General features: G+C 42.4%; 11 protein-coding genes across 11 annotated transcripts; 3 read left to right on the forward strand and 8 right to left on the reverse strand.

The window, feature by feature from the left end:
- Positions 1–513: 513 nt before the first annotated feature.
- BDB00DRAFT_4093 (chloride channel) lies at positions 514–4516 on the reverse strand. Its single transcript, XM_053117276.1, has 11 exons — positions 4067–4516; positions 3692–3943; positions 3486–3571; positions 3092–3361; positions 2892–3006; positions 2526–2803; positions 2320–2465; positions 2152–2226; positions 1763–2073; positions 1053–1660; positions 514–963 (listed from the first exon to the last, which is right to left on the reverse strand). The coding sequence occupies exons 1-11, from the start codon at positions 4359–4361 to the stop codon at positions 790–792; spliced, it is 2610 nt and encodes an 869-aa protein (XP_052985770.1). The 5' UTR covers positions 4362–4516; the 3' UTR covers positions 514–789.
- Positions 4517–7875: 3359 nt separating this feature from the next.
- On the reverse strand, positions 7876–8235 carry BDB00DRAFT_794287 (uncharacterized protein). Its single transcript, XM_053121291.1, has one exon. The coding sequence runs from the start codon at positions 8145–8147 to the stop codon at positions 7911–7913; it is 237 nt and encodes a 78-aa protein (XP_052985771.1). The 5' UTR covers positions 8148–8235; the 3' UTR covers positions 7876–7910.
- A 2037-nt stretch (positions 8236–10272) lies between these two features.
- On the forward strand, positions 10273–10948 carry BDB00DRAFT_794309 (uncharacterized protein). Its single transcript, XM_053121292.1, has 2 exons — positions 10273–10295; positions 10514–10948. The coding sequence occupies exon 2, from the start codon at positions 10530–10532 to the stop codon at positions 10761–10763; it is 234 nt and encodes a 77-aa protein (XP_052985772.1). The 5' UTR covers positions 10273–10295; positions 10514–10529; the 3' UTR covers positions 10764–10948.
- A 2106-nt stretch (positions 10949–13054) lies between these two features.
- BDB00DRAFT_4679 (2-nitropropane dioxygenase) lies at positions 13055–14591 on the forward strand. The gene has a single exon (XM_053117488.1). The coding sequence runs from the start codon at positions 13395–13397 to the stop codon at positions 14535–14537; it is 1143 nt and encodes a 380-aa protein (XP_052985773.1). The 5' UTR covers positions 13055–13394; the 3' UTR covers positions 14538–14591.
- Positions 14592–14642: 51 nt separating this feature from the next.
- BDB00DRAFT_783011 (glycerol kinase) lies at positions 14643–16423 on the reverse strand (the record flags this gene model as incomplete). The annotated part of the gene is made up of 4 exons (XM_053120350.1): positions 14643–15525; positions 15626–15735; positions 15834–16236; positions 16299–16423. The coding sequence occupies 4 exons, from the start codon at positions 16421–16423 to the stop codon at positions 14643–14645; spliced, it is 1521 nt and encodes a 506-aa protein (XP_052985774.1).
- Positions 16424–16968: 545 nt separating this feature from the next.
- On the reverse strand, positions 16969–18640 carry BDB00DRAFT_866383 (cation efflux family-domain-containing protein; the record flags this gene model as incomplete). The annotated part of the gene is made up of 6 exons (XM_053126218.1): positions 16969–17472; positions 17548–17704; positions 17788–17828; positions 17916–18052; positions 18157–18252; positions 18376–18640. The coding sequence occupies 6 exons, from the start codon at positions 18638–18640 to the stop codon at positions 16969–16971; spliced, it is 1200 nt and encodes a 399-aa protein (XP_052985775.1).
- A 287-nt stretch (positions 18641–18927) lies between these two features.
- Positions 18928–19341, forward strand: BDB00DRAFT_783013 (ribosomal protein L34-domain-containing protein; the record flags this gene model as incomplete). The annotated part of the gene is made up of 2 exons (XM_053120351.1): positions 18928–19055; positions 19143–19341. The coding sequence occupies 2 exons, from the start codon at positions 18928–18930 to the stop codon at positions 19339–19341; spliced, it is 327 nt and encodes a 108-aa protein (XP_052985776.1).
- A 502-nt stretch (positions 19342–19843) lies between these two features.
- Positions 19844–20993, reverse strand: BDB00DRAFT_880783 (tRNA-dihydrouridine synthase; the record flags this gene model as incomplete). The annotated part of the gene is made up of 5 exons (XM_053128037.1): positions 19844–19923; positions 19986–20024; positions 20140–20383; positions 20461–20865; positions 20973–20993. The coding sequence occupies 5 exons, from the start codon at positions 20991–20993 to the stop codon at positions 19844–19846; spliced, it is 789 nt and encodes a 262-aa protein (XP_052985777.1).
- Positions 20776–22749, reverse strand: BDB00DRAFT_4889 (uncharacterized protein). Its single transcript, XM_053117573.1, has 5 exons — positions 22537–22749; positions 22178–22484; positions 21744–22078; positions 20973–21631; positions 20776–20865 (listed from the first exon to the last, which is right to left on the reverse strand). The coding sequence occupies exons 2-4, from the start codon at positions 22395–22397 to the stop codon at positions 21242–21244; spliced, it is 945 nt and encodes a 314-aa protein (XP_052985778.1). The 5' UTR covers positions 22398–22484; positions 22537–22749; the 3' UTR covers positions 20776–20865; positions 20973–21241.
- A 650-nt stretch (positions 22750–23399) lies between these two features.
- On the reverse strand, positions 23400–26020 carry BDB00DRAFT_924209 (aspartic peptidase domain-containing protein; the record flags this gene model as incomplete). Its single annotated transcript, XM_053128761.1, has 9 exons — positions 23400–24091; positions 24183–24200; positions 24288–24359; positions 24440–24539; positions 24640–24771; positions 24881–24951; positions 25058–25079; positions 25165–25262; positions 25933–26020. 9 exons carry the CDS (start codon positions 26018–26020, stop codon positions 23424–23426), a joined length of 1269 nt encoding a protein of 422 aa, XP_052985779.1. The 3' UTR covers positions 23400–23423.
- Positions 26021–26391: 371 nt separating this feature from the next.
- Positions 26392–27525, reverse strand: BDB00DRAFT_783016 (uncharacterized protein; the record flags this gene model as incomplete). The annotated part of the gene is made up of 5 exons (XM_053120352.1): positions 26392–26467; positions 26860–26969; positions 27043–27062; positions 27167–27222; positions 27380–27525. The coding sequence occupies 5 exons, from the start codon at positions 27523–27525 to the stop codon at positions 26392–26394; spliced, it is 408 nt and encodes a 135-aa protein (XP_052985780.1).
- Between the last annotated feature and the right edge of the window lie 391 nt (positions 27526–27916).

Here is a 27916-nt window from a genome sequence, read left to right on the forward strand (position 1 = left end):
TATGTAGAAGTCTTAATGAGTTACCACAAAGGTTCTTTCTACAGACAAACTCCGTTTCAAAGCTTGAACCTAGTAGGTTTATGCCACTTGTCAGTACTTCGACTAAGTCGTGAACACCCATTTGTCTTGCTGGTTCATCAACAAACGCTGCGGCGTTTGGCGCCGAATCGCGTCTGCGCTGAACCTTAGACGTTGGCAAACAAGGTGATGAACATAGTGTATCGAAGTCATTGGTCATACTCTTGTGCTCGCGGTGCAATCAACGAAGACGTCACAAAATCGATGTCAATTTGTTCATGTTATAACAAAGCTAACTACCCAAGCAGCAAAAAAAGGCCAACCTTTTATACGTCGTGAAATATTTACAAGCTCATTAAGTAACTTAATATGTATGTGTATGTATCTACAAACTCACGGTAAAAAGCGCAGGAATTTGCCGCCACAAATGCACAACAATACTAAAATAACTGAAACCTTCGAAGTATTTTGCAGATTCGACCAGGCCATAATGAAAATAATGATCTGATATGTATAGCATGTGTAGCACTTTTTTATTTAAGCAATATTTAAGCAAGAAAGAAGAAAGAACAAGAAAGAAGATATGTATGTATAAAAAGCAATAGGCGAGAAGGGAGAAGGGAGAAAAGAGATATATATTACACGAAAAAGAATGGAAAAAATAATAAGGGAAAGCGGATCAAACATGTTAATCATGAGAGAGGGAATCTAGAATAATATATGTAACAGAGAAGACTATTGTACGAGGAAGAATCAAAGGATGTACGATTGTTACTCTCCTTCCTCTTCCTCCAAGGTCTTCAAATATGCAAGCAGGGTACGCTTGTGAATAATGCCAAGATATTGGCCGTTTGTCTTCGTCAAACACACATAACGAGCGCCAAGTTTGACAAACATTTCCATGAGCAACTCCATGGATGCATTGAGATTAATAGTCAATGGTGCCTTTTTGAAAAAAGAAGAAAGAAAATAAGAGAAGATATTTAGCAACCCTATGAATGAATTACAATGAAATACAGATTTTTTATGTTTACCTGATCAACATAAATTGAAAAGTCGTTGAGCGGCGGTCGTGTGCGTTGCTCAGTATCGGTAGTATCAACCGAAGCGTTTGAAGGCAATAGACATAGCACTGGATTGTCTTCTGCTTCGACCATCAGACTGTTGTCTTGATCACTGCGGCGGAAATAAACTGGCACCTCTCTGCGTTCCTGTTCAGTCATGGGATATGGGTTGTTGTCGAAATACCGACAAAGCTCATTGAGTGCATGTGACAGTTCAGAAGCTGCAATGTATCCTTCGAGATATTTGCGGTTGCTACTAAGGATCGGGAAACCACCGTCCTCGCTGTATCCCATGGCAGCGATATCGTCTAATTTTTCGTAGAGCTTGCCAACGGTATTGAGCTTATCGATATCGATGGTTTCGTGGTTTCGCTCGGTCAGATCTTGAATCGTGTGGGTGTGAACGTAAGCTTTACGTGCATCGAGGTAAGGGTACATCTGGAGATCGATGAGTAGGTCATATATGCCTTCAACGAACATGGCATCAGCAACCCATTTAGCCACCATCACAGCAATCATAATCGGCACAGCGTATGTCAACGAGTATGTCAGCTCAAACATAATGACGACCAAGGATACTATAGAGTATACAAAGTAGTGGTAGTGGTAGCACAGGGTCAGACATTTTTTCTATTTTTTTTTTCTCGCAAATGTTACACATGGCTCGTCATTGTACTCACCTGTTGTACGAGTGACACCAGTAAGACTTGCCGCTGCTCCGACCATAGCATATACTCCGGGAATGACACATTCACCCCGCGAGGCAAGGTCATCAGCGCATGCAGTGAATGGCCAAGCCGTAGGATAGGTCAAGGTAAGATATTGCATGATCAATCCAATAATACGGCCAGTGACGGCACCGACAATGAGGCCCGGAAGGAAAATGCCGCCAGGTACCCTGCATCCAAATGTGACCATTGTCAAGCACATTTTGATAACCAAAGTGGTCAGCAACAGGTATAGAAGTCGCGGAATCTCGGATACGTCGTCACTATATTATTAAAGGGAGGCTGAGTGAGAGGAGAGCTTTAACAAGTACCGATAAATCGAAACTAGAGACGAAACATACGCGCAAAGGCCTCCGTTATCATCTTCCTCAGAGCATTCGGAGAACAGATTGGCAACAAACTCGTTCAAGCCCATCCTGTGGTATGTACAATGGAAGAAGTTTTAGCGCAAATTTCCTCTCTTGTATACATCTCGCGGTGAAAAAAAGAATACTTGTTAAGGTTATTACCGTGCGAATGGGTTCCAGAAGCTAACGACAGCCGTGATGAGCATGATGCAAAGGACTTCAGCAACTGGATATTTCTTGATAAACGTTGTCTTCCGTAGATGCTGATACTTGATGTTGAAGTAGCTGACAAATGCACCGAAGCAACCCTAATATATAAAAAAGATTAAGTAAATGCCGTCCATAACAAATTGCACAAAGAAACTTACAGCAAAGGCGCCAGTGAGCAAAAATGGCAAGAGTTCAAATATGTGGTACTCCTTGTCATATCGAACCTGAAACAGCACGATTTTGCCTGTGCCAAAAGGATCCATGATCTTGAGCACCATGGCGGCAACCATTGCACAGCAGTAACTGCGGATCATGGTTTTGATGGGAAAGTAGTAGCTAACTTCTTCCAAGCTAAAAAGAACACCACCAATTGGAGCGCCGAATGCGACAGCAACACCAGCTGCAGCTGACGCCGAAAGCACTTCGCGCCGTTTGCCTATATTTGATCGTCAGCACCGGTTTTTAAGTCTTCCTCCACAAACAACAAATAAACAAGATTTCTGCCAGCCAACCAACTAACTTACTCTCGTTTTTGTTGTATTTATCAAACAATCGACAGAAAATGTTGGCGACTGAGCAAGCGAAATGCACAAACGGTCCTTCTTTGCCACAGTTCAGTCCTGATGATGTTGAGAAAATCTAAGAATAACAAGAATTAAGCTTCTTTCGTCTTCTTACGTTGAAGCTGATGTTCTCGTGATGTATAAATGGTGCTGTACGTTACCATGCCAATACTTTTAACGAACAGGGTTTTAATGCCAAGGAAACCTTTGATTACGAAACCGGCAAGGATGACTTTGACTTCTGGAATGCCAGAACCTGCGCTGTAATATGCGATCTTGGTCTGCTGTTTGGTAGGACCGTTGTCTTCCAGCTTTGATGAGGAGATGGCTGGCGTTGTGGGTTTTGACATGGACTGCGAAGGTGGTGCCCGGGCAACAACTTTTTCAGCCGACCATACGACCATCAGAGCCGCAGTTAATGACAAGAGTAGCTAGTACATAATCAATCATCAACAAAGAGGAGAAAAAAGGGGTGGGAGCGTTAGTCAACGCTATCCCTTGTTTGTTTGACACCATAAGAGCGAAGGGGGTGGATTGGCGACAAGAACTACTTACACCAAGAGCAGTGTACATGAGCATAGCAACATGGTAGGAGCCACTTTCAGTCTTAGTGTGGAAGACTTCGGGCCATGTCCGCCATTCTGAGCAAGCTTCATATTTTACAGTATAATATTTATGTGTATGAAGATGCATGAGATCATGTTCAAACCTGGAGATTTGGGAATCCGTGTGTGTGCCGCGTGATCATCATTATTACGCACCTTCTTTTCCCCAGCAACAGAATTTGCTATTGTACCTCCAGTTGGTCGTACAATATCCCTGTTTGAGATCGGACATCCATTCCTGGACAACGTCAATGAACCAAGCAATAAACGCCACTACTGCTCCCGTCAATATGACGAGGATCCACGCTTGCGAGGCGTCCTTGGCCTTGTCCCAACGCCCGCGCCAGCCAGGTGCTTCCCGCAGCTTACGCACACGGACGCCTTCTTTGATGATTTCGTGGATCCAATCTAATAGGAACAACAGAGCATTCGAAAGAAAAAGGTTTTGTGTTGTATGGGTTGGTAAGCATTAAATCGCCGACTCAAAAAAGGCTAATGATGATGATATGTGCCTGGAGCGAACGTTTTTACCGATTGTAGAATAAGATTCGTACCACACTCGAAGACCAGTGTTTTCTTTAAGCAGTCCTTGACGGTCCTCGTCATATGAGCCTAAGCGCTTGTTGAACAGCTTGAAGCGGTTCTGGTGGCGCTCATCTCGCAGACTGGGTGTGCTAGGGAACCCAGGGCTGATGAGTGTAGGTGGGGCAGAAATGTTGCTGATGGCACGGATGTCACCGGAAGATGATAGCGTAGGAAATTCTTGGACGCTGTTGTAGTTTGACTGTCGTCTACGCTCTAGCAACGAAGACCGCTCGGTCGTCATTGGGGGCAAGGTGTATGTATCGGCGGTGGTGACGAGGAAGAAGAAGAAGAGAAAGAGTGAGAACGAAAGAAAGAAAGACAGAAGAAAAGTGCTTGTGAAGACGGAGAAAAAAGGGAAGACCGACTGTTGAAATAATGAAAGAAGCAATCATTTTTTATCTCTCCGGAAGAGATAGCTTTTATATACACGCTCACGCTCACGCACACCAACCTACTCACGCACATCTACTGACATGCTGATGCTAGCAATGGTCACGGGAGTAATTTTGCTCTTTTCCGCAACCCCCAAATGCATTTCGATGATGAAATAGCAAGAACTCTAATCGGATCTTTTGAAACACAGCGGTAGCATATATCCCATAACCTGTTTGTTTCTCTCGCAGAAAAGTACGACGCTTGTCGATCCATATACACCCTAATGATGGTCGGATAACATGCAACCACTTGCTGATGCGGATGTAAAGATGTCGACTTCCATCCATCCATCCATCAGAATTAGATATCAGGTATGTCTCCATCGAATCTAGTGTGCTCATCCTTCCGTTTCCCCTGATAATGACACAAGGCCCACCGTGCTTGCTGTATATATTCCCCACATATAATATAAAGTCCTGTGAGCTCCATATAAAGCTAACATGTTGCTGAACTCGCATTTTGGGGGGATTGAATATGAAGAGCCCGCCTTTCATGTACCTGACCAAATACACAGTCTCGCCGGTGAGCAGCAGAAGCGAGCTCTTGCAGGGCCAGGGACCATGGCGCAGACCCCAATATACAGTCTTTAAAAGGTCCCCCACCTACTCTGTCTATGTAGGGGCTACTAATGCTACTAGCAGCAATAGTGCACCATTATCTTTGTTTATGTTTTTATTCGGGCGAGAAAAGCAACAAATACAATGCCAAAAGTAGTAGCACAACTACGTCGACTCCATCGGTTGATTCCCTTTCCCTCCTGATAACTCATCATTTTCGTAACTGTGCTGTGCATGCATGTTAGATGTTGTTTGTTATCTTTCTTTTGTCACTTCAACATAATCGTGATGTATCAGCACTCATAAATTAGTGGAGTTATGCAATCTGGCTATAAGTATAGGCGGAACCGACTCCTTACATCTTGGCAAAAAAAAACGTCTTTACATATCCCTTTTTTTCCCCAGCAATCTCATGGCAACAAGTGCATGAAAGGAAGCATCTCCAGGGTCCCCGCAGTTTACCTTTTGTTCTTCTTGTAATAGTCCAAAGCTCGTTGCTTGTAACTTGCAATCGTGACAAGGCTGCATGCAATCCAACCTTGTCTGTTGACTTTTTGTGATACAAAAGCCCATTTTGAATAGGACTGACAGCCAGCCATCCAAACTCGTGCACATATGATATCCGGCCACGCTTTCTTTCGCTTCAGATACTACTACAAGCTACAAAATGTATTATGTGGGGATATGTAATCGTATTGACAGTGGTCGTAACATCTTCTCCTATTTTCTTAAAAGAAACAAGTGATCCAACGTGGTCAAACCTTGCTGCTGCTTCATCGGCAGGTGGCAACTGACTCCTCTTTTCCTCGTCCACGTGACGAACAAGCTACACACACTTTTGTATGTATTGTTTCGTAAAAATCGTTCAGAGATAGACGCACAGACCTGTTCGTTGTTATCACATATATTCTTGGTAAATGTCGATGATGTTGTTCCGCAGGATATGAAACAGGACGACTTCTGAAACCTGGTTCGTAGATTAAACAACAATGACTTGTGGCGGAGCACATAATATTGTAAGCATAAAGAAAAAACTGTGGTAGATGACGATGGCAGCCTTCCTTCCACCTCATACATAAGAGATAATATGAAACACAGGAATCAGTGGTGAAAACGAATTTTCGCAGCATCTTTGGTTGTTTTCTGAATGTTACGTTCTTTTTGAGATGCTTTAATGAGTATTCTCGATTACAAGTATATAATATCACCAAGTACACAATAATAGAAGGAATACATACACGCTACTACAGACCTATCCCCCTTTGACCACACAGAAGGGAAATAGGGTTTCAGGCTAGAATTCTGGGTTAGGGGATGTCTAGCACACACACTACTTGCGGAATGCAGCAAATGATCCAAGTCCTCCATAATCTGTACTGCACTAATTTCTCTAATATTCTTTTGCTATCATGATGACGGCTAATATGAAACGAGAAAGGGGCTAACATTATCGCGCCCTCGTCGTCATGAAAAACTAATATTTTCTGCATACCTTATTCGTCAATCCGATATGTGCACCCCTGTGCTCATACTTTCGAAAACAGTTAAATGAATATCATAGATCATTTCGCCCAACTGCTCATGCAAAACTTGTGGCACGTTTTTTTGGCTCCGTATGTATCGATCGCTACCCTCCCCATACATCCACCCCACACACTACGCGCGTGGAACTTTTGCACCGACTCAGGTTATGGGAGGTACTCAAGTGCGCTTTTACTTCATACAAAGCAAGATTTGTGAAAAACGTGTAATCGAACGAGAAACCGCGTATAGCTGTATGATGCTTTCTTCTGTATCACTGTGGAGGCAGAGCAGGATCAGCAAATAATGATTATGACAACCAGGCCCCAATGCTTCGTGATCATCGGACATGCTTTCATTCCAATGATGACAATATAGCACTGATACATCTTAAGCCATGTCACTGATCATTATTCTCTTTTAACCCACCCACTACCCGACTACACACAGGCATCGTCGGACCTTGTATTGCATATGTTTATTTGCTGCTGTAATTCTTTCCAGTGCAACAACAATGATGCGCAATTGCTGTACTCGGTCCCAAGAGGAAGAGCTATTTTCATCAAGCACCTGTAGCCAACAGCATAAAATGAGACCCCATTAGTGTATATATTCATTGTCTACGTAGATATGCCCCCATATAGTATAGTGTTCTCCGAAGCCTTCCTGAAAGCTCGTGCTCGGCTATAGAAGTACCTTTCCAAAGCCGTCCATGAGTGCGACAGAGTATAAGCTAAATTCGATTCTTCAGAAAGTCACCCGTACCCGTCAAAAAAGAGTCGAGACCTTAGCAACTGGCATTTTTATCTGCTTTTGCTTGCACAATGTTCCTCATCGACCTCTTACGGATTAAACACTAAATAGATAAATGGTAGGATCACCTTTATAAACAGAACATCTTTCTCTTCTATTATTATACGTTACGAAACACTGCATAATCACGCAATTATACGCGGCATATCATTTTCTGTATGCACATCTGAGTTGTACGTACAGTATTGTGTATTACCACACCACTCTCAGAAGAGCTAACATATATTTAGTAGGACTGAAATTTGTGAGATACAACAAGAAAATAAAGGGCCGGGTGTATTATGCTAATAATGGCACGGGCCTTTGCCGCTTTCGCAGCTTCGAAATTACCTCCGCTTCGCTTCGTGCCACAAGTCACGGATCTGCGGCTCGGCAGCTCGTCGAAAAGTAGATCGCACACTAAGTACTGTAGCATATACGATATCAATACTGCAGCTTCTTTATTCAATCATGGTAGTGGTTGACTAAAATTTAGTATAAGTATCGGTGCTACATTTGTCTAATACGCAGATTAAATATGTATATACGAGCACAGCATCATGATCCTTGGCATTACTGCATTGTAAACTAGTAAGATTTCCATAATAAACTAACATCATTGCTGCTCGTTGCTGTGTAGATGAATGAGTATCACATGTGGAAGTATATGATACACATATACACAGACAAACCGATATTCGAGACACTTGCAGAAGAAACATGGTTACGATAAGGTTCACCCTGTCTTAGCTGGAGTGCGGGTATATACTACATTTCTTTCATTAATAAAGGTAGAATTCACCATTGGGGATGAGTCTAAAATTTTAGAAAGAGTTTCATCCCTGTTTGGAGGGAAAATAAGCTTAATTTTAAGCTTCCGTGTGCATAAATAATTAAGCACACGTTTCTTTCCTTCCAAAAGAAGGCCACTTGTGTGGCATATTATGTAGTAGTAGTAAAGTCTCCTCCACGCGACAAGATCCGATCACCATTATTATTTTGTATGATGTGTGATATTTTACTGCTATGCTGCTGATCCAATGACTGGTACAAATACGTACTGATGCTCGTTTCTATCATTAACGTATCAGAGTGAAGGTGCTACCCTATATTGGTGATATGCGCCAACATTATTTCCTCAGGAAAACATAAAGAACGAATTACTGGTAACAAAGTCTATATTAGCTCTTGAGGTTAAGCTGCGATAAAAACGTGCCGATCTTTTCCCAATGATTCAGTTGATACTTGCTGTTCTTGTGAATTATAATACTTACGTGGGTACATATGCCAGGACAGATAACAAGCAAACAATAACAGTACACTTAACGCCGCCTTCCATCATCTTCAGTCATTTATTTATAATTTGAGTTACAGGTGCTGTTTTCATTGCTTAGAAGCCCAACAAAATTACGGCGCAGGTAGTAAAAGGAACGTCGGGCTAAAAGGCAGTAGCAATAACATATAAATAAATAAGGTTTGCATTGCCTTCTTTTTTTATTTGCGCCATGATCGACAGAGTTAATCAAAAGCAAGGCGAAATAGAATCACACCCAAATACGTTGTCTTATGCTTTTAAGCAGTGCACTGCTGTTCATTGTAATAAGAAAGAGAAAGACGGGGTATATACTTTACTTCATTACTCTATACTTTTATTGAGGAAAAGACGATCTTCGAACAGAAAGTCGAATATAGAAATAAAATCTATATAACATTTGTAGGCTTGTTCACCAATTAATTGCCTTTTATGTGATAAATTAGGAAGAAAGCTGGGATAACCTTTACAAAAAAGTGTAAGAATTATAAATAGGGCGTATAATAGTGAGTACTAATAGCATCCATGAGCTCCTCAAATAAATCATTACCTCTTGATTCTGAATCTCGTGTCGTATGACATATTTCGTTTTCGAGATTTTTGCAACAATAGCTAGGTATCTTCTGTGAGGGATATACCCAGCGTATACTGCTTTATCATAGCTCGAATGTTGTTGTGTGCTCTTTCAGGTTATTAATTAGATCTCTTGGTTGTAAATTTGTTTGAACTGAGTGAATTATAGGGAACGAGAAATTCCATCCTCAATATCTTCACAAAACGTCCCTGTACATAACATCTTCGTTCTATTGGTGGATGTATATCTGTATGTTTAATGGTTAATCTTATACATCCCATATTAAAAAAAAACTTTTAGCAGTTGATATCAGCTATACCTCTTGAGATTGAAAACTGAGGTAGTCGTCCATAATTTGGTGGTAAGCACCTATTTTGTGCATCAAACTGCTACAGTCACTATGTGATAGAAGTCATTATCAAAAGAATCACAATAGACGATTGTTGATGCTGAGATCCACATTTGAATTACTTTCAGCCTGCATCATGTTTGCAAGCATTCTTGTAAAACCGGTACTCTCTGTGAAGAACAAAGTATAATTTTTTTTTTCATGGACCACATTACATAGTTAGTATAAGATTAATGGTAAGCTTACCGTGAGCCACGAGAAAGATTGGTAAGCTCCACTAGGTTAATAACTGTCGCATACATCCTGGTCGATCTTAGCGTTTCGGATTACAGGCTTATTGAAGCATTTGCGCCATTATCATGGGGCCCACTCTCGGATCCCAGGGCCGACGCTTACACAATGTCTTAACGATAGTTATAGCGGCCGGTGCTTGTATAGGTGTTGCTACTTCACAAACGGTCCATGCTCTTATTGCTTTTCGAATGATGCAAGCTCTAGGCGGGAGTGCCTTTTTTTAATATTGGTAACAGTGATTACATGTTTGTCTCTATAATTGTCATCAAGCCATTGACATCACCGATCAATGTTTTAATTTCAGGTAATGGCGTAATTATTGACATATCGGTACCTTCAACGTAAGAAGATCATAGTTCGCAGGCTAACAGGATATAGTTCCTATTATGGTATGGTTGGTACATTGTTGGTAGCCTCTGGTCTTATACTTGGTGGAGGAGTGATTGCCCAGCACCTTTCATGGCGGTACCAGTCCATATACATATGTAGTTTTCCCGAAATTATGACATAAAAATTGGTTTTTATACTTACTAGCGCAGAGTTATATTGTTTATCGCAGATAAATATTTTGGATTATGCTCGGTGTCATTGGCGTTGTCTTTATCATCTTCGTTGTATTTCTGCTTGAGACGCTACCCACATATTCCAATACTGTAGATGTTCCGAAAATGCAGCGGCAACCAGGCAATCAATACAACCACACGAGGGATCCCACCAGTACCTCGAGAACGAAACAAATGAATACTCCACTGATGCTGCTTCTCGGGGAAGCAGCACTAAAAAATTTTGAACACCTTTTTTCCTATTAGCTTGAAGTATAAACGGTGCAAGTCGTTTTAGGAAGCTACCCCCGTTCAGGAAACCGTTTCGTTACTTTATTTATGCCCGACATTTGCTTAGCTATGGTCATCTCTTGCATGTAGTTCGGAATCCATTCAAGCAATACATATTGTCAATGCTTCAGATATTTTCCAAGAATAATATCATATTGATGTGCAACAAGTCAGCTTGTGTATGCTCTCACAAAGTAATTTGAGTATTTTGGTCCGCTATTCTTGCTATAATTCACCTCAAACCCTTTTACATATCCCGGATACATATTGCATTTTAGACGTTTGCTGTCATCGAAACCATTTTTAGAAATTTTTACAGGCTGCGATGGATTCTGATGAACAGGAAAGCAGTAAAATGTTTGAGCAGCGTAGCACGCGTGAATTGAAACAACCCTGAAGTCTGTACGGCATAAATCTCTTGCGTTGTAGTGAAGTATTTTTCAGAAAGATTATGGTCGTCTTCTTCTTCACATATAAGTCCTAGGTATAATATCAAATTTATAGTAGCAGGCAGTGCTGATATACTACATATAAGCATCTTATGACTGAGCCTGGCTACTTACTGCGTGTAAGCATTTTTGTATCCGTCAATCACGTATACAAAATTTGAGCAGTAGCAAAGATGCAGGGTGCTGCATAAATTTGAGCAATTCATCTCTACAATTTTCCAACCATCAATCTCATTTTAGATTGGTATAGCAACAAAGTTAACAATAGTTTGAGTATTAGGAGGGATCAACTTATTGCCTGGTGAAGAACTGGGGCTGTCGGCGGTGAGTTACAGTAGCATATACACGTCAGAGAACAAGAGATTTGCAAAGTACATATGAGCACAGATTTGATGACATCGTATGTAACTCGTGAAAGTTTGATTCAGTTGGATCAGTTCACAAATCTAAAATGGTAGATATGCTCCGTACTTTTACATCGCATATATAAGTAAGGCGTATTTAACCAACATTATTGTTTCCATCAACTTACCAGCATTCGAGCATTGAGTATGGCACCGCTTGAGGTTATTGGGGCTGGTGATGGTCGTACCGGGACTGATAGCTTAAGAGTAACCCTCGATATGCTGGAGTTAGTATCTTTTAGCAAAATCCTTTAGGCTCTTAATTCGAGTACTTTCATAACGTATTCAATTGCGCATGTACAAAAATATATAAAACACAGCACCCGGATTTGACTGACATCACCGGAAGCTTTTAAAGAGGCATACAAGCACCCTGAGAACCCCGTGGATTAAAAATTCCTCTATGAAGGTCACACTGCTGGCGTTGCTTGGTATACTTACATTTATCTTTTTTTCTTTTGCTTTCAATAATCTCACGACAAGCACCATTATCAGAGCTAATACTGAATAAATATTTAACAACGATGAAATAAACCTTTTACCTCTATTTAATTAGCCCTACAGCCCACCTTGTTCGCCAGCTGATCGAAATTCTATCCTGACGCCAAAGTTATATTGACCAAGCGAGATGCTGACAGCTGGCCCAAGTCAGTTGTCAACACTATTCAAAAGCTTGTGGCAGACATACCCAGGATCCAACAGAGCTGATTATGCGAGAAAGACAGATGCTTAAAACTATATGGCTCGATGGTGCGTTCCAAGATATGGAAAAGCTCTTAACGAATTAGAAACAATGATGGCTTGCTACGAGGCCTACAATGTTTGGGGTATAGAAAATGTTCCAGCAGGTCGATTGCTGGTGCTCAATCTTAGTGATGACATTACCTGGGAAAATATGTCCTTTCTCAATTAACCTCGTGTCAACACCGCTGAGGCTATTACTGAGGAGTTTCCTAATTGTTTAAAGACAAACTTGGAAAGGTAGCATCTTCCACACGTAGTAGGCACCTACTGTAATCAATAAATTCATCATATTTGTTTGTATGAAATGCACTTGATGTGATAACGCTGTTTAACAATGTTGACAATCTAGATGCTAATATGTTGTTGGTAATTCTTTGGTTGAACAGAAGAAATGGTCTACTACTATACTGTACGTACAAAACAGGCTGGGTTGATGATGACAGTTTTGTATATTCTTCTAATATATGGCTGTAGAAACTTATGTGAAGTACTGCTGATTCCAGAAATGTCAAAAACAACGTCCCCGCGTTTTGTACACATCTACTGTAAACATTTAAGAAGTTTTTCCGACCTATCCGATATCATAAAAAAATCATGCAATCGTAATCCGGGACTTGAAAGTCTTTATACTTTCGCGATTCACACTGTAAATTACGACGTTGGTCTTTGACGACGAGCCCTTTAATTATGATCAGAAGTGAAGGGGATTTTTTTAGCTTTGTTGGATGCTGCACAAAGTAGAAAGGACCAAATCAATGCATTTCTGTCAGCATTAATCTTCGCGTTTTTAGACTGTTTGTCACCGTAGTGAACCATAATGGATATGAAGGGTGCCTCAGCCCTCGGATGAAAGACTGCCGACCGGGCGCATAATTTTGACTCTAATTGCCCAGCCAAACACATACACACATGTTGTCGGTTTGACGCGTAATGCTTTTCCCCATACTCTTCTTTAGCTGAACTTGCGCTTACTCTTTCTTTTCTTCCTTCAAAAACTAAAAGTTAAGCTAATGAATTCTACTTTAGCAACTGCATTTACTCGCGCAATTAACATCAAGTACCCCGTGGTTCAAGCACCTTGTGCTGGCCATACCAGTGCCGATCTCGTGGCAGCTGTCAGTAATGCCGGAGCGCTTGGTTCCCTTGGTGCTGCCATGATGCCGGTTGACGCAATGCGGTCGACAATTCGTGCCATCAAGGAGAAGACGACACAACCATTCTCGGTCAATCTATTCTGTCGTGCTGCACACACGCCCACTGCCGACGAACTTCACCAAGAATACCCAAACGCTGACGCTGTGCTCGACCAAATCCGCAACGACCTAAAGATTCCCACGCCAACCAAATATTTGCTACGTTCACCGCCACTGGATGAGCAAATATCCGTGATTCTAGAGGAGAAAGTGCCTGTGGTATCTTTTACGTTTGGTGTTTTGCCCGATAATGAGCTTCAGCGACTGTGGAGCGCAGGTGTGTACTTAATTGGTACCGCCACGTCTGTTAAGGAAGCAATGGTGTTGGCCGGATTGGACGAAGCTGACCCGACACGCAAGGCCGATGCTATTGTTGCGCAAGGATTAGAAGCTGGCGGTCATCGAGGCACATTTTTGTTTGATGAGCAGCAGCTGTCAACGCGCGAGTTGACCAAAGGTGTCTATGAAGCGTTCCAAAGACAGCAATCATCGACCAAAATTAGTGTACCCATTCTGGCAGCTGGAGGACTCAGCAGTGGTGCGGATGTAGCAGAGCTCTTGTACAAGTTCCACGCAGATGGTGCTGTCCTTGGTAGCTTGTTTATGCTCTCCAAGGAATCATCGACACCACCTGTCCATCGCCAGATCATGATCGAGTCGGATGCACAGACACGCTTGACACGTGGCCTTTCGGGACGCTATGCACGGGGTTACCCGAATGCGTTTATGGACAAGATGGACAAATTGAGCGATGCGGATATTCCTTCATATGATATACATTCTGCACGAACCAAGGATATTGTCGGATATGCAGCACCCAAGGGCATGTCGGATTACATGATGCTGTGGTCGGGTACAAATGCACGCTCTGCTGGCCAGTACACCGACCAAGGCACTTTGCCTGCAGCTACTCTTGTAGCCAAGCTTGCTGAAGATATATTCAAAGAGCAACAACAATAAAGGAAAGCGATGGAATATGTCTTATGGAAGAGCGAAAGAAAGGACATATCTACATTGGCTGTTTTTATTTATCTACATGTATTGAGAGATGCTCGTTTTTTCCTTTTACTTAGCCCACCCAAACGATCGTTGAACGGCTTCCTTCCAGCCAGCGTACATTTCCTGCCGCTTTTCATCCGTTATTCCTGAGGTAAACAATGTGCTATTTTCTGTATTGACTTTATCCATGTCATGCACATCTTTCCACATACCGACTGCAAGACCCGCTGCAATCGCCGAACCTAAAGCGGTCGTCTCGCGCATGGCTGGTCGATCCACATCAATGCCCAGTATATCCGATTGGATCTGCATTGCCAGGTCTGAATTTGACATGCCACCATCCACCTTGAGTGACTTGAGAGGCTTGCCAGATTCTTGGTTCATGGCATCTAGAATTGCCTTAGATTGGTAGCACGCAGCTTCGAGCGTGGCTCGGGCAATATGGTTGCGGTTGGTATATTGGGTGATACCACAAATCGTGCCGCGCGCATCGTCACGCCAGTACGGTGCAAACAAGCCCGTGAATGCCGTGACAAAATAAACGCCTGACGTATCCTCAACTTGGCTTGCCAGGTCATTGATCTCTTTAGCTTCTGAAATGATGTTCATGTTGTCACGTAACCACTGAATCGACGAGCCAGCGACAGCCACTGAGCCTTCGAGAGCATACACGGGTTTGTCGGATCCAAGTTGGTACGCGACGGTAGTCAATAGTCCATTTTTCGACAGTACAGGCTCTGAACCGATATTGAAAAGCATAAAGCAGCCGGTGCCATAGGTGTTTTTCGCTTCACCAACACTGAAGCACTTTTGGCCCACTAGGGCAGCTTGTTGGTCGCCCAAACAGCCGGCTATTGGAATACCTTCCAGCGCACCACTGGCAATGTTCCCATAAACTGAAGACGATGAGACGATTTTCGCAAGTTGAAGGCCCTGGAACCCAAAAAAGCTACACGCACAAGCAGGTGTCGCGAAAGTGTGTGAACATCAGCAAAACTTGAATTTTCCTTCTGGGATGTGTTGTGTCTCTCTTCTATTATCCAGCTTACTTTATAGCATCTTGGCTCCACTGCAAGGTGTGGATGTCCATCAGCATGGTTCTGCTTGCGTTCGTAACATCCGTCACCAATATGCCGCCTTTGGAACCGCCCGTCAGATGCTATGTGAAGTAATCTGTTTAGTTTGGACGATATTGCATACACTATGCCATACTCTCTCCTTCCACCCTCCCATTTCAAAAGCGCCGTTGGTACTCACGTATATCAGCCAAGTATCGACGGTGCTAAAACGCAGCCGCCCCTGGTCTAAAGCTTGTTTGACTGCAGGCACATGATCGAGCATCCACCTGAGCTTGACAGCCGAAAAGTAGGTGGTCAGGGGCAACCCGCAAATATGCTGCAATGCGTTTACGCCCTCTTTGGACGTTTCAGCAAGCTGGTGCACCGTGGCGGCGGTACGTCCATCGCTCCAAACAATGGCAGGGTACAGCGGCTCGCCCGTCTCGGCGTCCCAGGCGATTGTGGTCTCGCGCTGGTTCGTGATACCAACACCGGCTATATCGCTCGCATGGTATTTTCCGGTTGCCTCGAGTTTGCGTACAGCTTGCTCGACACAGCTTTGCACTGTTGCTAGCAAGTCGTGAGGATCGTGCTCTACCCAGCTATCAGATATCCATCAGTGAGCTTTCCTTTCCTTGGTGTTAGGGTCTCTCTATGTCTTTACCCAGGATGAGGATAGTGCTGCTCAAATTCCATTTGATGATAGGTGACGATGGAACCGAGATCGTCGAAGATAACAAAGCGCGTTGAGGTGGTGCCTTGATCAATAGCGCCCACGAGTTTTGTCATGATTGGTTGTTTATCGAGCTCCAAGAAAAGAGGTCTAGTCAGTAGAAAATGGAAAAAGAAGGGGAAGAAGATGGTGGAAAAAAAGGAACCCAAAATATATTCTAGGCAGGATCACTGATCACATGGACCAATCCTGCAGTAGGTGACACACTGCATTGCGCCAAACGCACCACTCCTGCTCTTGCCCACGCTTGCTTTGTGTGTCTGCCGCCCAAAAGCCGCGGGGAGATTCAACTCAAAATTCCCCTCATTTTGTCATTTTCACGGAGAAAAAATACCATGTCTGTACCGATGGTCCTTTATTATTTCTCCTATTGTTCGCTCCTCTCTCTCCTCTCCTTCCACCGAAACTGACGACCCAGAACTCGTCTTCCCCGCAAAAAAGCCAAGATTTGGAGTGGAATATTTTGTATATTTTGGGATAATGCGAATGAAAAATAGAGAAGTGGAGAGAATGAGATGGTATCTAGTGTACACAAAAAAAAGAAGTCATATATGATATTTATAATATGCTGTCAACAGGAGGCGTGGGGTTATGTTTTCGTCTAATACTCATGAACGGGTGTGCAAATCTCGGGTCGACAGTGGCTCGTAAAGTTGGCTTGTTCTGATTCGACTTGAAGCGTCGAGTGATGAACACCGTACCGATCGCAAACGATGCGTTGTCCACGCGCAAGGATCTCGTCGTAACTAAGCTCTGCATCGCGCGAAACGGTGATGTGAGCCGTCAATGAGCTTTTGCCCGGCGACAAGGTCCACACATGCAGATCATGCACGGCTACAACGCCGGGGATGTTCTCAAGGGATCGCTGGATGGCTTCAGGCTCAATATGGCCGGGTGTACCTTCCATCAGAACACCCAGCGAATCGCGAACAAGATGGTATGTGGTGTACAGGACGAGCAATGAAAAGACAAAGGTGCAGATTGGATCCACAATGGTCAAGTCTGGCTTGAAAAGCAAAACAATGGATGATATCAAAACGCCAATCGAGGCCAGTAAATCACCCACGACATGGAGTGCTGCAGCACGAAGATTGATGTTGGTCTCCTAAAATAAAACAAAAAAGATGTCTCATTAATATCTCGAGCGTCTAATCAACTGAGAAGAGCAAATGTAGAATACCTTGTGTGGAGTACTGTCGTTGTCGTGGTCATGGTCATGGTCATGGTCATGGCTGTGCGTTTCTTCCTCATCATCATGGCTATGGCTATGGCTGTGGCTGTGGCTGTCGTCACCGTGACTATGGCCATGATGATGGCCACCTAAAACATACGCCAAGCTACAAAATCCCATACAGAACGTATCTCAGGTCAGCAAATTCCAGTCCTACGAGTAAGCTGAAACGAGAAACAAAAAGCTTACATGATATTGACAACTACGCCAATGGAGGCTGTCAAACACATCTAACCGCCAATTTTTATAAAAAAAGACTCCGTTAACACCGAGATCCAGAAAAGCATAGTTTATGCAGCAACAAAAAACAAACTTACCAAACGTGCATTGATCTCTTGAGGAGATTTGATCCGCTCGATTGCCTCACGCACCAAAAATGCAGTCAGCACCCAGATAGTGAATACGGAAACCATGGCCGCGATCACCTCGGCACGGTGAAAACCAAAAGTATGGCCTGCATAAACCCAGCCCCGCGCGCGCGTGCGTGAATACCACAATAAATATTTTTTCATTGTCCTCCAGAAGCGCTATATGTAATTTTCCTCATTAGTCACTTACGTTTTGTAGGTGGCTTCTCTGCCAGGTAAATTGCAGCCAATGCAACAATGAAACTGGCTACATCCGACAGCAGATGGAAGGCATCGGACATTAACGCTGTAACGAGATAAAACCGACCCGAGATGTGTTTTTTTTTTGTCCAAAGAGTGTCTTAGTAATCTTATCCTCCACTCAGCCCTTCTTCTTTCTCAAATTAGAAAAAGAATAGTAATAAAATACCTAGCGAATTAGCAAAGTAACCGGCAATCAATTCGGTAGCAAAAAATAAAAGTGCCAATCCGGTAGCAAATAAAAGTTTCCTCTTGGTCGATCGAGCTACACTGCCGTCTCGATTCGAGACGTTGGCACACTTTTGGTTGACCATGGTGTATGAAACTACAGATCCCGTACGTCCTCGAGTGAACGAGACTGGATCTGTGGATAATACCAAAGGAGTAGTTTCATTGGCTTCGTCGGATCGCGTTGAATTATTACTCGGTGGCATTGTACTACTTTGCACGTTATCCTTTCGAGTTATTTGGAAAGGGAAAATAAAAAGACGAGAAAGATTAAAAACCTCGGCGAAATACGCTTGTCTTTTTTGTATAATTTATTGACGACGGGGTGCCAAAATGGTACGCCCGACCTGTAAACGATTCAGAAAGATGATAAGCGGATATAGATTCAACCGCATGCCGAGATTTGATTCGTGGAAAGGACTCGTCACATTCTGACAGAGCTTAAGATTTGTCCTTTTGTTTAGTGACAACAACAAAAACATAACCAGATATCATGTCGTTACTGAATCGCTTATGTTCCTTGGTCCCGAGCCGCATGACTTCTGCCATGCCAGCTCGTTTATCTGCTATCTCGACTACAACTTTACGACCTAGCTTGCTCAACAGCTTGCCCTCAACAACGTGAGCTTTCAAAGATTGCTTTCTTTCCAATTGGAAGAATAATTTTGACTTGCTAAAAAAATGTTTGAATTGTATAACACACACTAGTACCGGTGCTACACCAATGGGCGCTGTCAACCCCTTTGCCTCAACACAAATGCGTTTTGTCACGTACGGAAACACGTTCCAGCCTTCGAATCTGGTCCGTAAGAGACGCCATGGCTTCCTTTCTCGCATGGCAACAAAGAACGGACGTCGTGTTGTTGCCAGGCGACGTGCCAAGGGTAGAAAGAACCTGTCCCATTAAGAACGCAACAACAACAAAGAAATAATATAAACGCATATATACACCCCACATGCCTCTCCAGTCCTCCCGCCCCCTTTGAACACTGTAAATTGTCTTTTGTCATCCTATTTTTTTTTCTATCTTTATTCTATTCTATATATATACAAAAGGAATTACCATCTCTAGAAGAGGTTTGATTTTTGAAAAATACTATTAAAAGATATAGAATGGAACCATCATTACTACACAGTACTTTTTCTATCCATCAAGCAATGTCAGCCCTGGCAAGCGCATTGGTAACTACTTGTCGAATGGTATTCGATGGATCCCGCATTTCATCTGAGAGATAGCGACGGAATGAGCGTCCTTTCTGTCCGGCATACAGCATGGTCAATGGTTTGGTGAGGATGGTTAGAGGAGGTAGCCGTACACCGACCAATTGATAGACAGGTTTTGATGGTAAAGACTCGGCATAATCTAAATCCACATTAAAGTGTAAGTGATTGTTACGATGGTGCTTGAATCATGCTTTGTTCTTACCGATGTATTCTGAGATGATGGAAGCTGTAGATTTGATTTCATGTTCAGGGATTTGATATATATCTAAAGGAAGGAGGTTTTAGATGATGCAGTCCTTAATATTCACAACGCCATTATTCACTTACCACGATCCATATTCTGCAAGAACAGCGGATTATCCATGACTTTTTCAGACAACGCACCGTAAGAGAGAAATCAGCATCTTTTTAATATATACGCAATCGATAAACACTGCTATTCTAAGCAGCCCCTCCTTCTCGCTTCACAACAAAATTTTACCTTTTCTCCCAATCATGCATCCATCCACACGATCAAGAGCCATTGAAATTTTGTCAGTATTATCAAATCCACCATTGATAGTCATAGGTAACTCTGGAAACTTTTCTGAAAGCTCATACACACGATCGTACATCAAGGGAGGTATGGATCGGTTTTGTTTCGGTGACAATCCACGCAATAAGCATTTGCGAGCATGTACAATCAAATGTGGTAAAGGCCGAGAAGTGCTATTGACTGTGTGTACCTACATGTATGTTTTAAATTTTTAATCCTCCTGAACACCCTGTGATATCATGGAAACATTAACGAAGAGACACTTACAAAGTCATGTAGAAACTCAAACGAATCCAACTGATCCACACCAAGTCGGCACTTTACTGTAATGGGTATTGAGGCAGCAGCATTTTGCATGGCGCTCAAGACGTTAGCCACAACGTCGGGCGACTTCATCAAGATAGCTCCAAACTGGCCATGCTGTACAGCTTTACTTGGACATCCAACATTGATATTCACTTCCGCATAACCTTGGTCTTGTAAAATTTTTGCTGCTTGCGCCATGGTTTCAGGGTTGGACCCGCCGAGTTGCACAATGACGTTGGGTCGAGGTGGGCCGATGAATGCCTCCAAATGCGACTGATGATTAATGATGGCTTGATCGAAATGCATCTCGGTATAGTAGGCATAGCGTTCTCCTCCGGATATAATATGCAGTAATTCTAGAAAATGCTATCATTATTTTAAGTTAAAATGTGCCTTTTCCCCTTGCCAAGACGAAAGTAGATCTTTTTTTTGACAGCTCAGGCAACCGAGCATATATTCTGATATATATTTACAGGAGTTGAAATGTCCACCATGGGTGCTACGCTAATGGGGTATTTCAATCGTTGTTTCTGTCGTTGTTGCGGCATTGTCATTAAATATCGTCTGGTGAAAATTCGACCGGTGGTTAGAGAAAGGCCGTTGCGCAAAAACATTGCAAGATCGTCAACCATGTCGGGCTGTTCTGTTTTTATTTCCTATTTGCCACAATTCGAGGACGCACAGACCAAGTCACACACACGTACTTTCATTGTTGCCGTGATGCCGTCCACGTTTAACATTTTTATTTAGGAGTATTTGGTTTCAATGATTGCTGTAGTTCAATGCGTTGTTCTTGTGTTAACGGTGCATGTGAAAATGTGCACCGGTCTCCATTGGCGCAGTATCCGCGCAAATGATGGAACATACATGGCTTGATTTGTTGCACTTCCGAAGCACCAGGGGCCGCCTTGAGTTCCTCTAGCTGGTGCTTTGAAATCATTTCGTGCGAGAATAGGCATTCTTCACCGCTCGTACAGAAACCTTTTAGATGGTAATATTTACATGGTCCAGTAAGCGCATGCAGACGTCTCCGGAGCTCTGAGTTAAGTGGTTGATGAGAAAACGGACAGTTGGCTCCAGTGTCGCATTTTCCGGTTACGTGATAGAAGCGGCAAGGCTCCATGCTCAGATCCTACATCGCAATAAGCATGGTTTTCAAGTAGTTAGTCATATAATCATCCTTATACTTCCGTCGGTCATTGTTGGTGGCGTGTGTACATCTTACATCTCCCTGCTGGACTTACGTGAATAAAATTACATTCGTCGCCTTTGTTACATGATCCCACCTTGAAGTGACGACAAACCATCCTAAATGACTCGCCGTCATGTTGAAACCGGCACATTTTACCCTCTTTACATTTCCCGGCCTTGAAGAATCTACACGGAACACGCTTGTCAAGAGGTGCTGTTCCTTCTTTGCGTTTTTCCCGTCCTGGATGTCTTTTTAATCTTTGACAAGGTTGTGTCGTTGATGCCGTCGTCGTTGTACCGTTCGCAGTCTTAAATGATGATGCTGGTCGAGACTTTTGTTGGTATATCTCCTGAAGCAATTTTTGTCGCTTGGGATCTCGACCGAGAACTACGTTTATAAAAAAATCGTTCCAAGTTCCATTACCACCGCTTCCTCATATTGTATAAAATAACTCAAACATTCAAGTTGATAAAGCACGATTCATACCTTCATTTGCAATCATTGAGATATCAGCGGGTGTTTCACTCGCCATATTACCTGCACGAAGCTGGCTGGGTTTTACAAGATTGGACGATTGATCGAATTTTCGTTTATTGTTGATGTGATTTTGACGTCGATGCTGTTGTTCTTGTTGCTGTCTGTGCTGATGCTTGCTTTTCTTTTCTTCAGCGCCTTCGTGCGCTTTCAAAAGTGAGTCAAAGTCCATATCGTCATCGGGGCTTTTGGCTGGTGGCCTCTCTCCACTTTTTCGTTTGTGCTTTCTTTTCTTCCCCGCCTTTGGCTTTGATGAAGACTATGTTGCCATATTAATTAAATGTCAGTATTTTTGACAAATACATACATACACTGCTCGTTCCTTTCTCTCTTTCTTACCGCATTCGAGCCTTCTATTGTTGAGAGTCGCTGTGGTGGAGGTGTTGCCGATGACCTTGCTTGTGGATTCGATGCCAAGTTGTTTAAAAGGTTTTCTAGAAAGTCGTGATTCTTATTTAGTGAACCATTTTTGCCGTTAGGTTGTGTTGACATTGGCGGTGATCGTGTTGGCGTCGAATGTGCTGTGCTGGTTGTTGCAGAGGTCAGTGTTGGCGATCTTTCGTAATCCAGCTTAGTCGTGTGATTCATGAAAACACTGTGCTGACTACTCATCGTGCCAGTAGTAGTGTGATCATTATTAGGATATTCTTGAGATTGATTTGATTGTTGAGTAGCTGGTTCAGATCTTGTTGCAGAAGCACGAGAAACGGCAGTAGCAGTGGTATTAGACGTGTTAGTAGTGGAATTGTTTGACATCCAGGACGCACCAATTACAGACGATGATATTGATCGCGGTGGATCGGATGGTGTGGAAGCAGATCCATTCACTGTGCCGAAAAGACTAAGAAGGAAACTATTGTTCTCTGGTGACGGCATGGCCAAAACGTCAGAACAATGGCGTAAAGGAAAAAATATTGTTGGTTAATAAAGGTTCGAAAATTATTTGCTATTTCAAATATCGCAGTACTTCGTTTGAAGCCAGCATCACACTAAATAGACTCTTTATGCATCTGTGTATGCGCATATGCATCTAAGCTTATCTTCTGTGAATCAATGCAAACAAAGTTAGAGCACTTGATGGCATATAATTATTTTTTATGTAGAAAGGATGTGTGTATACAATTTATATATAGTAAGGGTCGTATAAAGAAGAGAAACAGTTGTTGAGAGGGAAGAAGGGAATAAGGAAACTATTCTTTTATGAGAAGGTGGCAGTAACTTCCTCTCCCTTATTATGGGCAAAGCCAATCTGCTCATTCGTGTAATCATAGACCATATAATAAGGGTTCGTAAAAGCAGTGCCAAGGAGCCAGTTGTTGGTATCCACTGTGACATGCTTGACGAAGCTGCGACACGTTTCGCTTCCTTCAGAAATGGGGAAAATCCAATCAATAGGCTTGAGAGATGCTGTGTTTTGGGAGCCAAAGGTAAACTGCAAATCGGGCACATCTTGCATGCTAGCGCATGGCAGCTCGTAAAACCCACTGTCCGTGTTAAACGTTGCGCCAATTTGCTCGTGCAAAGCCTTGGAACTTTGTTTAGGTGCATGGATATATCGAGAACTCGAATAGAATTGGGCATAGCTTCCCTCGGAAATGTCAATGTGTGTGTTTCCAAAAGTTACTGAATCAAAGCTCAGTTTCCAGAATCTTTCTTCGCCGCATTCTTCTGCTGATGGCAGTGGGACATACACGGGATCACCCTCAATCAAGTTGGGATCGATACCACCGATGATACAATAGGCAGCGTACTCGTCATTGTCGCGTTTCTTTTTGGTATCAGGATGGTAGCGACCTTGGTTACCAGTACGAACACCCATTTGTCCGGCATTACCACCGACTTGACTAACAATACTGCGTTTGGCAACTAGTGGAAGAAGTATAGAACTTATTTAGTACATACCATTTCGGGCACACGTTGCTGAAACTATTACTATTAATCAATGTAATGAACTCACGTCCTCGTCTGAATAACTCTAAACACGGAGTCATTGCGAATTTGAAAAAAGGTGAATAAATTGTCTGCATGTAAACAACGATAGTTAACAATAGTAAATACGTACGATCCAAAGCACGCTTTCGCAAATAATTCGTGACATTGAGGCCACCAGGACCGCCAAAACCGAGAGTGCCAACTACATCAAGATAGTTTTGTACAGTGCATCAGTATCACACGGACATGGAGATGAAGTAACTCGATAGAAAAGATACATACGATATCCATCGACATCATCGTAGCCTTCAATCTTATACCCAGCACCGAGGGAAAGGTCAGTGAAAGCGTCCATGTTATCGTTATATAAACCGATACTTTCCTATAAAAATAGTAGGAATGTATTTTCCGATCAACAGTTTAGGATACCATTTCTTATAAGAGATGAAAGCTAAATATTGAGAGGTTGGGACATAACGCACAGAGTAGAGATCAACGGTGGCACATTTTCCATCTTCATATTTGAGCTCAAGTGGTTTGTGATTGAGTGCTAGGGCAGTCTCCGATTCGCTTGGATCATACAGCTTTTGACCTTCACAATTTTGACTAGTGCACTATTATTGAATAAAAGAAGGTGCATTTCACTCCAATTAATAACGTCGTAGACTCTCCAAGGGAGACGATTAGTAAGAGCGTAGTGTAGACTATGCTATCATTACATACCTTGGTAGATGGAACCCAAGCTAAACCATTGCCGGTGTCCAAGGTGACCTCAAAGAGTTCAGGTGGCTCACCTATTATTCAAGGAAAAGATATGACGGTCAATAGGTGTAAATTATATCACCAAGAATGGGTCACCATAGTCAAGATCTCTTAAATATGCTAATAGCAATCACATACCAACTTCAATAAAGTTAGTGAGCTATGATAACGCAATTGATCGGATAATATATATTTAGTCCATAGCAAATATACGTTGCCATCATCGTTTTTGTATCTAACCGTACCAGACCATCGCGGTAGCCCATAGGGACCACGATCACCATTTTATCGTCATTGCCACGACGGAGAATTGGGTCTACCGTGAATGCTTGCACTTGTGGTGCTAATGACAGCGCAGAGAGCGCAACAAGAGTTAGACTTATAATGGAGAGCTGCATGTGAAGGAAAAACGCTCTAGAATAGTGTAGAGTAGAAGAGGCAGCATGGAAGGATGGAAAAAAGGGCACCCTTTTATATATTTTTCCTTTTTTCCTTTCAAACTTTTACAAGCTCTTTTGCTTGTTGATAGGTACGAGTCGCCCATTGTTTTACATTTGAAAAGTACCGGGAACAAGCTCCTACTGGTAGAAACAAGTGGTAGTGCATACATCAATCACTAAACTTCTAAGAGGTAATAGTGTAACAAAACAGCCCCAGCCCGATTTTCGGCTTAGCTACAGAAGATGTAGTATGTAGTAGCAACAAACTAGTCATTGGCGCAGCTTATTTCCTATTACAGAGGTATGTTTAACAGAGATGCGGATCCTAAAGAAAAGCTTAAACAGAAGAAAACCGTGGAAAAGATTACTTGAAGAGCATGGTGTAAAAGAAGTAATATGAAGTTGGACTGTATTTTATATTAAAGCGCATTGAAGTGGATGTAAGACAATAAGCGTAGTAGTAGCCATACCATTTACATAATCGCTAAAGGGTGCTGTATATTTCATTTTTTGCAACTACATCCACAAAGTGTAATTAAAATAAATAAGCTCCATGATAATCGTTTGACGGACCCAGATTCTCGGGACTGCGGCCTTCTTTGTATCGTCCTCGTGTCTTTTGAAGCAGAGCCACATCAGCGGCGCAATCCATATTCGTCATGGGCTTAAAAACCGCTGAATTTATAGTTTACGGATGCTCTTTGAAGGAAGCATATGACCCCATGTGTATATCCTTCTTCCATACAACTATATCCGAAAAGAAACAGTCTTATATTGCATAGAACCCGTGGACTTCTTATCTTTGATTTTACAGTATCGGCATAGCAAAAGATATTCTGAGCAAGCATTTTAGACTGTGCATAAAACTAGCTTTAAGTATTTTGCTGTTTATTATACGTTCTTTGAAAGCGATCAGTACTAGTGAAAGATCTTTTATAAATGTCAATGAGAGATATATGATATACGCGACGAAAATTAGTATTCTGTGAGAATAACCGGAGAATGAAAGAAAAACTGTGTGTAAAATAACGTTTACAGTACTCCACCGGCATCAAAGAAGGGAACGAATTCCCAGTTACGTACGAAAAGTGCGGCTTGGAATGCCGTCCTAAAACAACGTGGCTAAAGTTCCCGACAGAATACAGGCGAAAGCCATTGTGAGGAGCTGGACCTTCGAATCCATCATCCGTGATGCAATTGCAGTAGCGTCGCTTGTTTTAGTCGTTGTTGAAGAAGAAGAAGAAGAAGAAGAAGAGCTTGGGGCGGCAGAACTGATGCTAGCACTTGTTGACATGGTGGCTGTAGGTGCAGCACTTGAGGATCTAAACACACGTAGCACGACGAGTATAAAATATCCAAACAAATCGCATTAATATGTACAGTATTGGACAATCACACACAATTTAATGAAGAAAACGGAATGCGCCAAGTGTGCTTTTAGACGTTGTCGCGTTTGCATGGTGTCCAACAATAACAAAAAGAAGATCCCGTGACACTTACGGCGCGTTGGCTCCAGCGATTGCACAATAGTTTGAGACGAGTCCAGCCTGCGTTGCACGAGCAGGGTCGTTCGGGCAGTTATCCCAGCATGACAGCTTAGCAGTGTTCCACTGTATGAAAAAGAAACGGATTCTGACTTAAGCACCGTAACCGTATTTAAACTCTGAGAACAAATGTACTTACTTTGCACAAGCATGCAAAATCTATAACAATATATTCGTACCAGAGCGGTTAACGTGTAAATAACTTGCTATATATATCCTTTTCTTTGCACATTGGAAAAGTAAAATGAATTTAACCATATTACCTTGATCTTTGCATGTTTTCAAGTAGTCCTGTTCGTTCTGTAAGCATTGAGTGAATCTATGTAAGGTAATACATGAGATAAAGAACTTTTCATCATCTCATTTTCGTCATTTGACTAGTTTCTTCATATCATCGGATGATTTTTAAAAGTTGTATTTCTACTTCTGAAAAGTAAAAGTGAAACTGTCATATGTAGTAGTAAAGTGTAACGTACACATTTGCAGCGGTACAACCAGCCGGAGCTTGTTGCGCCGCGGCTTGATTCGACACGACGGCCATGGTCATAAATAAACAACCCAAAACCAAAGTTAAATGACTCGATGTTGACGAGGAAGTAGTAGTAGCAAAGGCGAGTCTCATATTGATACGTTTGGTAAGATAGATAGTATTATATAAAGTAAAAAACAAGGTGATACATCTTTTTCTCTTTTCCCGGCTTTTTATATGAGCGGATCGTATAGAAAAAAAGGGGTAGAGGAGTGGGGGTAGCTGTAGGAGAAGATGATGATTTTTCATATACACACTCGCGTATTGTATACATGCATGTACGTACAAATACGAAGCTCAGTCTTAGGGGTGAGTAAGAAGGGTGCTTGAGTTTGTTGAATGACTGATAAAGGAGTAGCAGTGTAAACAAAGCATTCAATCAAACAGTGATGTTCCAATACAGAGGACATGCTGCCCTTACAGATACTACATACTTTCGTTGTTGTGGTTGCTACTGATACGAAAACGTAATCTAATGTTGCTC

This window comes from Zychaea mexicana (assembly GCF_025766255.1).
Source record: "Zychaea mexicana strain RSA 1403 chromosome Unknown BDB00scaffold_1, whole genome shotgun sequence".
Classification (NCBI taxonomy): Eukaryota; Fungi; Mucoromycota; class Mucoromycetes; order Mucorales; family Lichtheimiaceae; genus Zychaea; species Zychaea mexicana.

Bases quoted from the DNA above. Each gene is read 5' to 3' on its own strand.
- BDB00DRAFT_794287 (XM_053121291.1), bottom strand. From the start codon at position 8,147: ATGTTTCTTCTGCAAGTGTCTCGAATATCGGTTTGTCTGTGTATATGT.
- BDB00DRAFT_4093 (XM_053117276.1), bottom strand. From the start codon at position 4,361: ATGACGACCGAGCGGTCTTCGTTGCTAGAGCGTAGACGACAGTCAAAC. The intron at 3,007-3,091 runs GTAACGTACAGC...TGTTATTCTTAG, and splicing joins TCGTTAAAAGTATTGGCATG to ATTTTCTCAACATCATCAGG. The intron at 2,227-2,319 runs GTAATAACCTTA...TACATACCACAG, and splicing joins TTCTGGAACCCATTCGCACG to GATGGGCTTGAACGAGTTTG.
- BDB00DRAFT_4679 (XM_053117488.1), top strand. From the start codon at position 13,395: ATGAATTCTACTTTAGCAACTGCATTTACTCGCGCAATTAACATCAAG.
- BDB00DRAFT_4889 (XM_053117573.1), bottom strand. From the start codon at position 22,397: ATGGACTTTGACTCACTTTTGAAAGCGCACGAAGGCGCTGAAGAAAAG. The intron at 22,079-22,177 runs GTATGAATCGTG...TTATAAACGTAG, and splicing joins CTCAATGATTGCAAATGAAG to TTCTCGGTCGAGATCCCAAG. The intron at 21,632-21,743 runs GTAAGTCCAGCA...ATTGCGATGTAG, and splicing joins ACGAATGTAATTTTATTCAC to GATCTGAGCATGGAGCCTTG.
- BDB00DRAFT_794309 (XM_053121292.1), top strand. From the start codon at position 10,530: ATGCTCGGTGTCATTGGCGTTGTCTTTATCATCTTCGTTGTATTTCTG.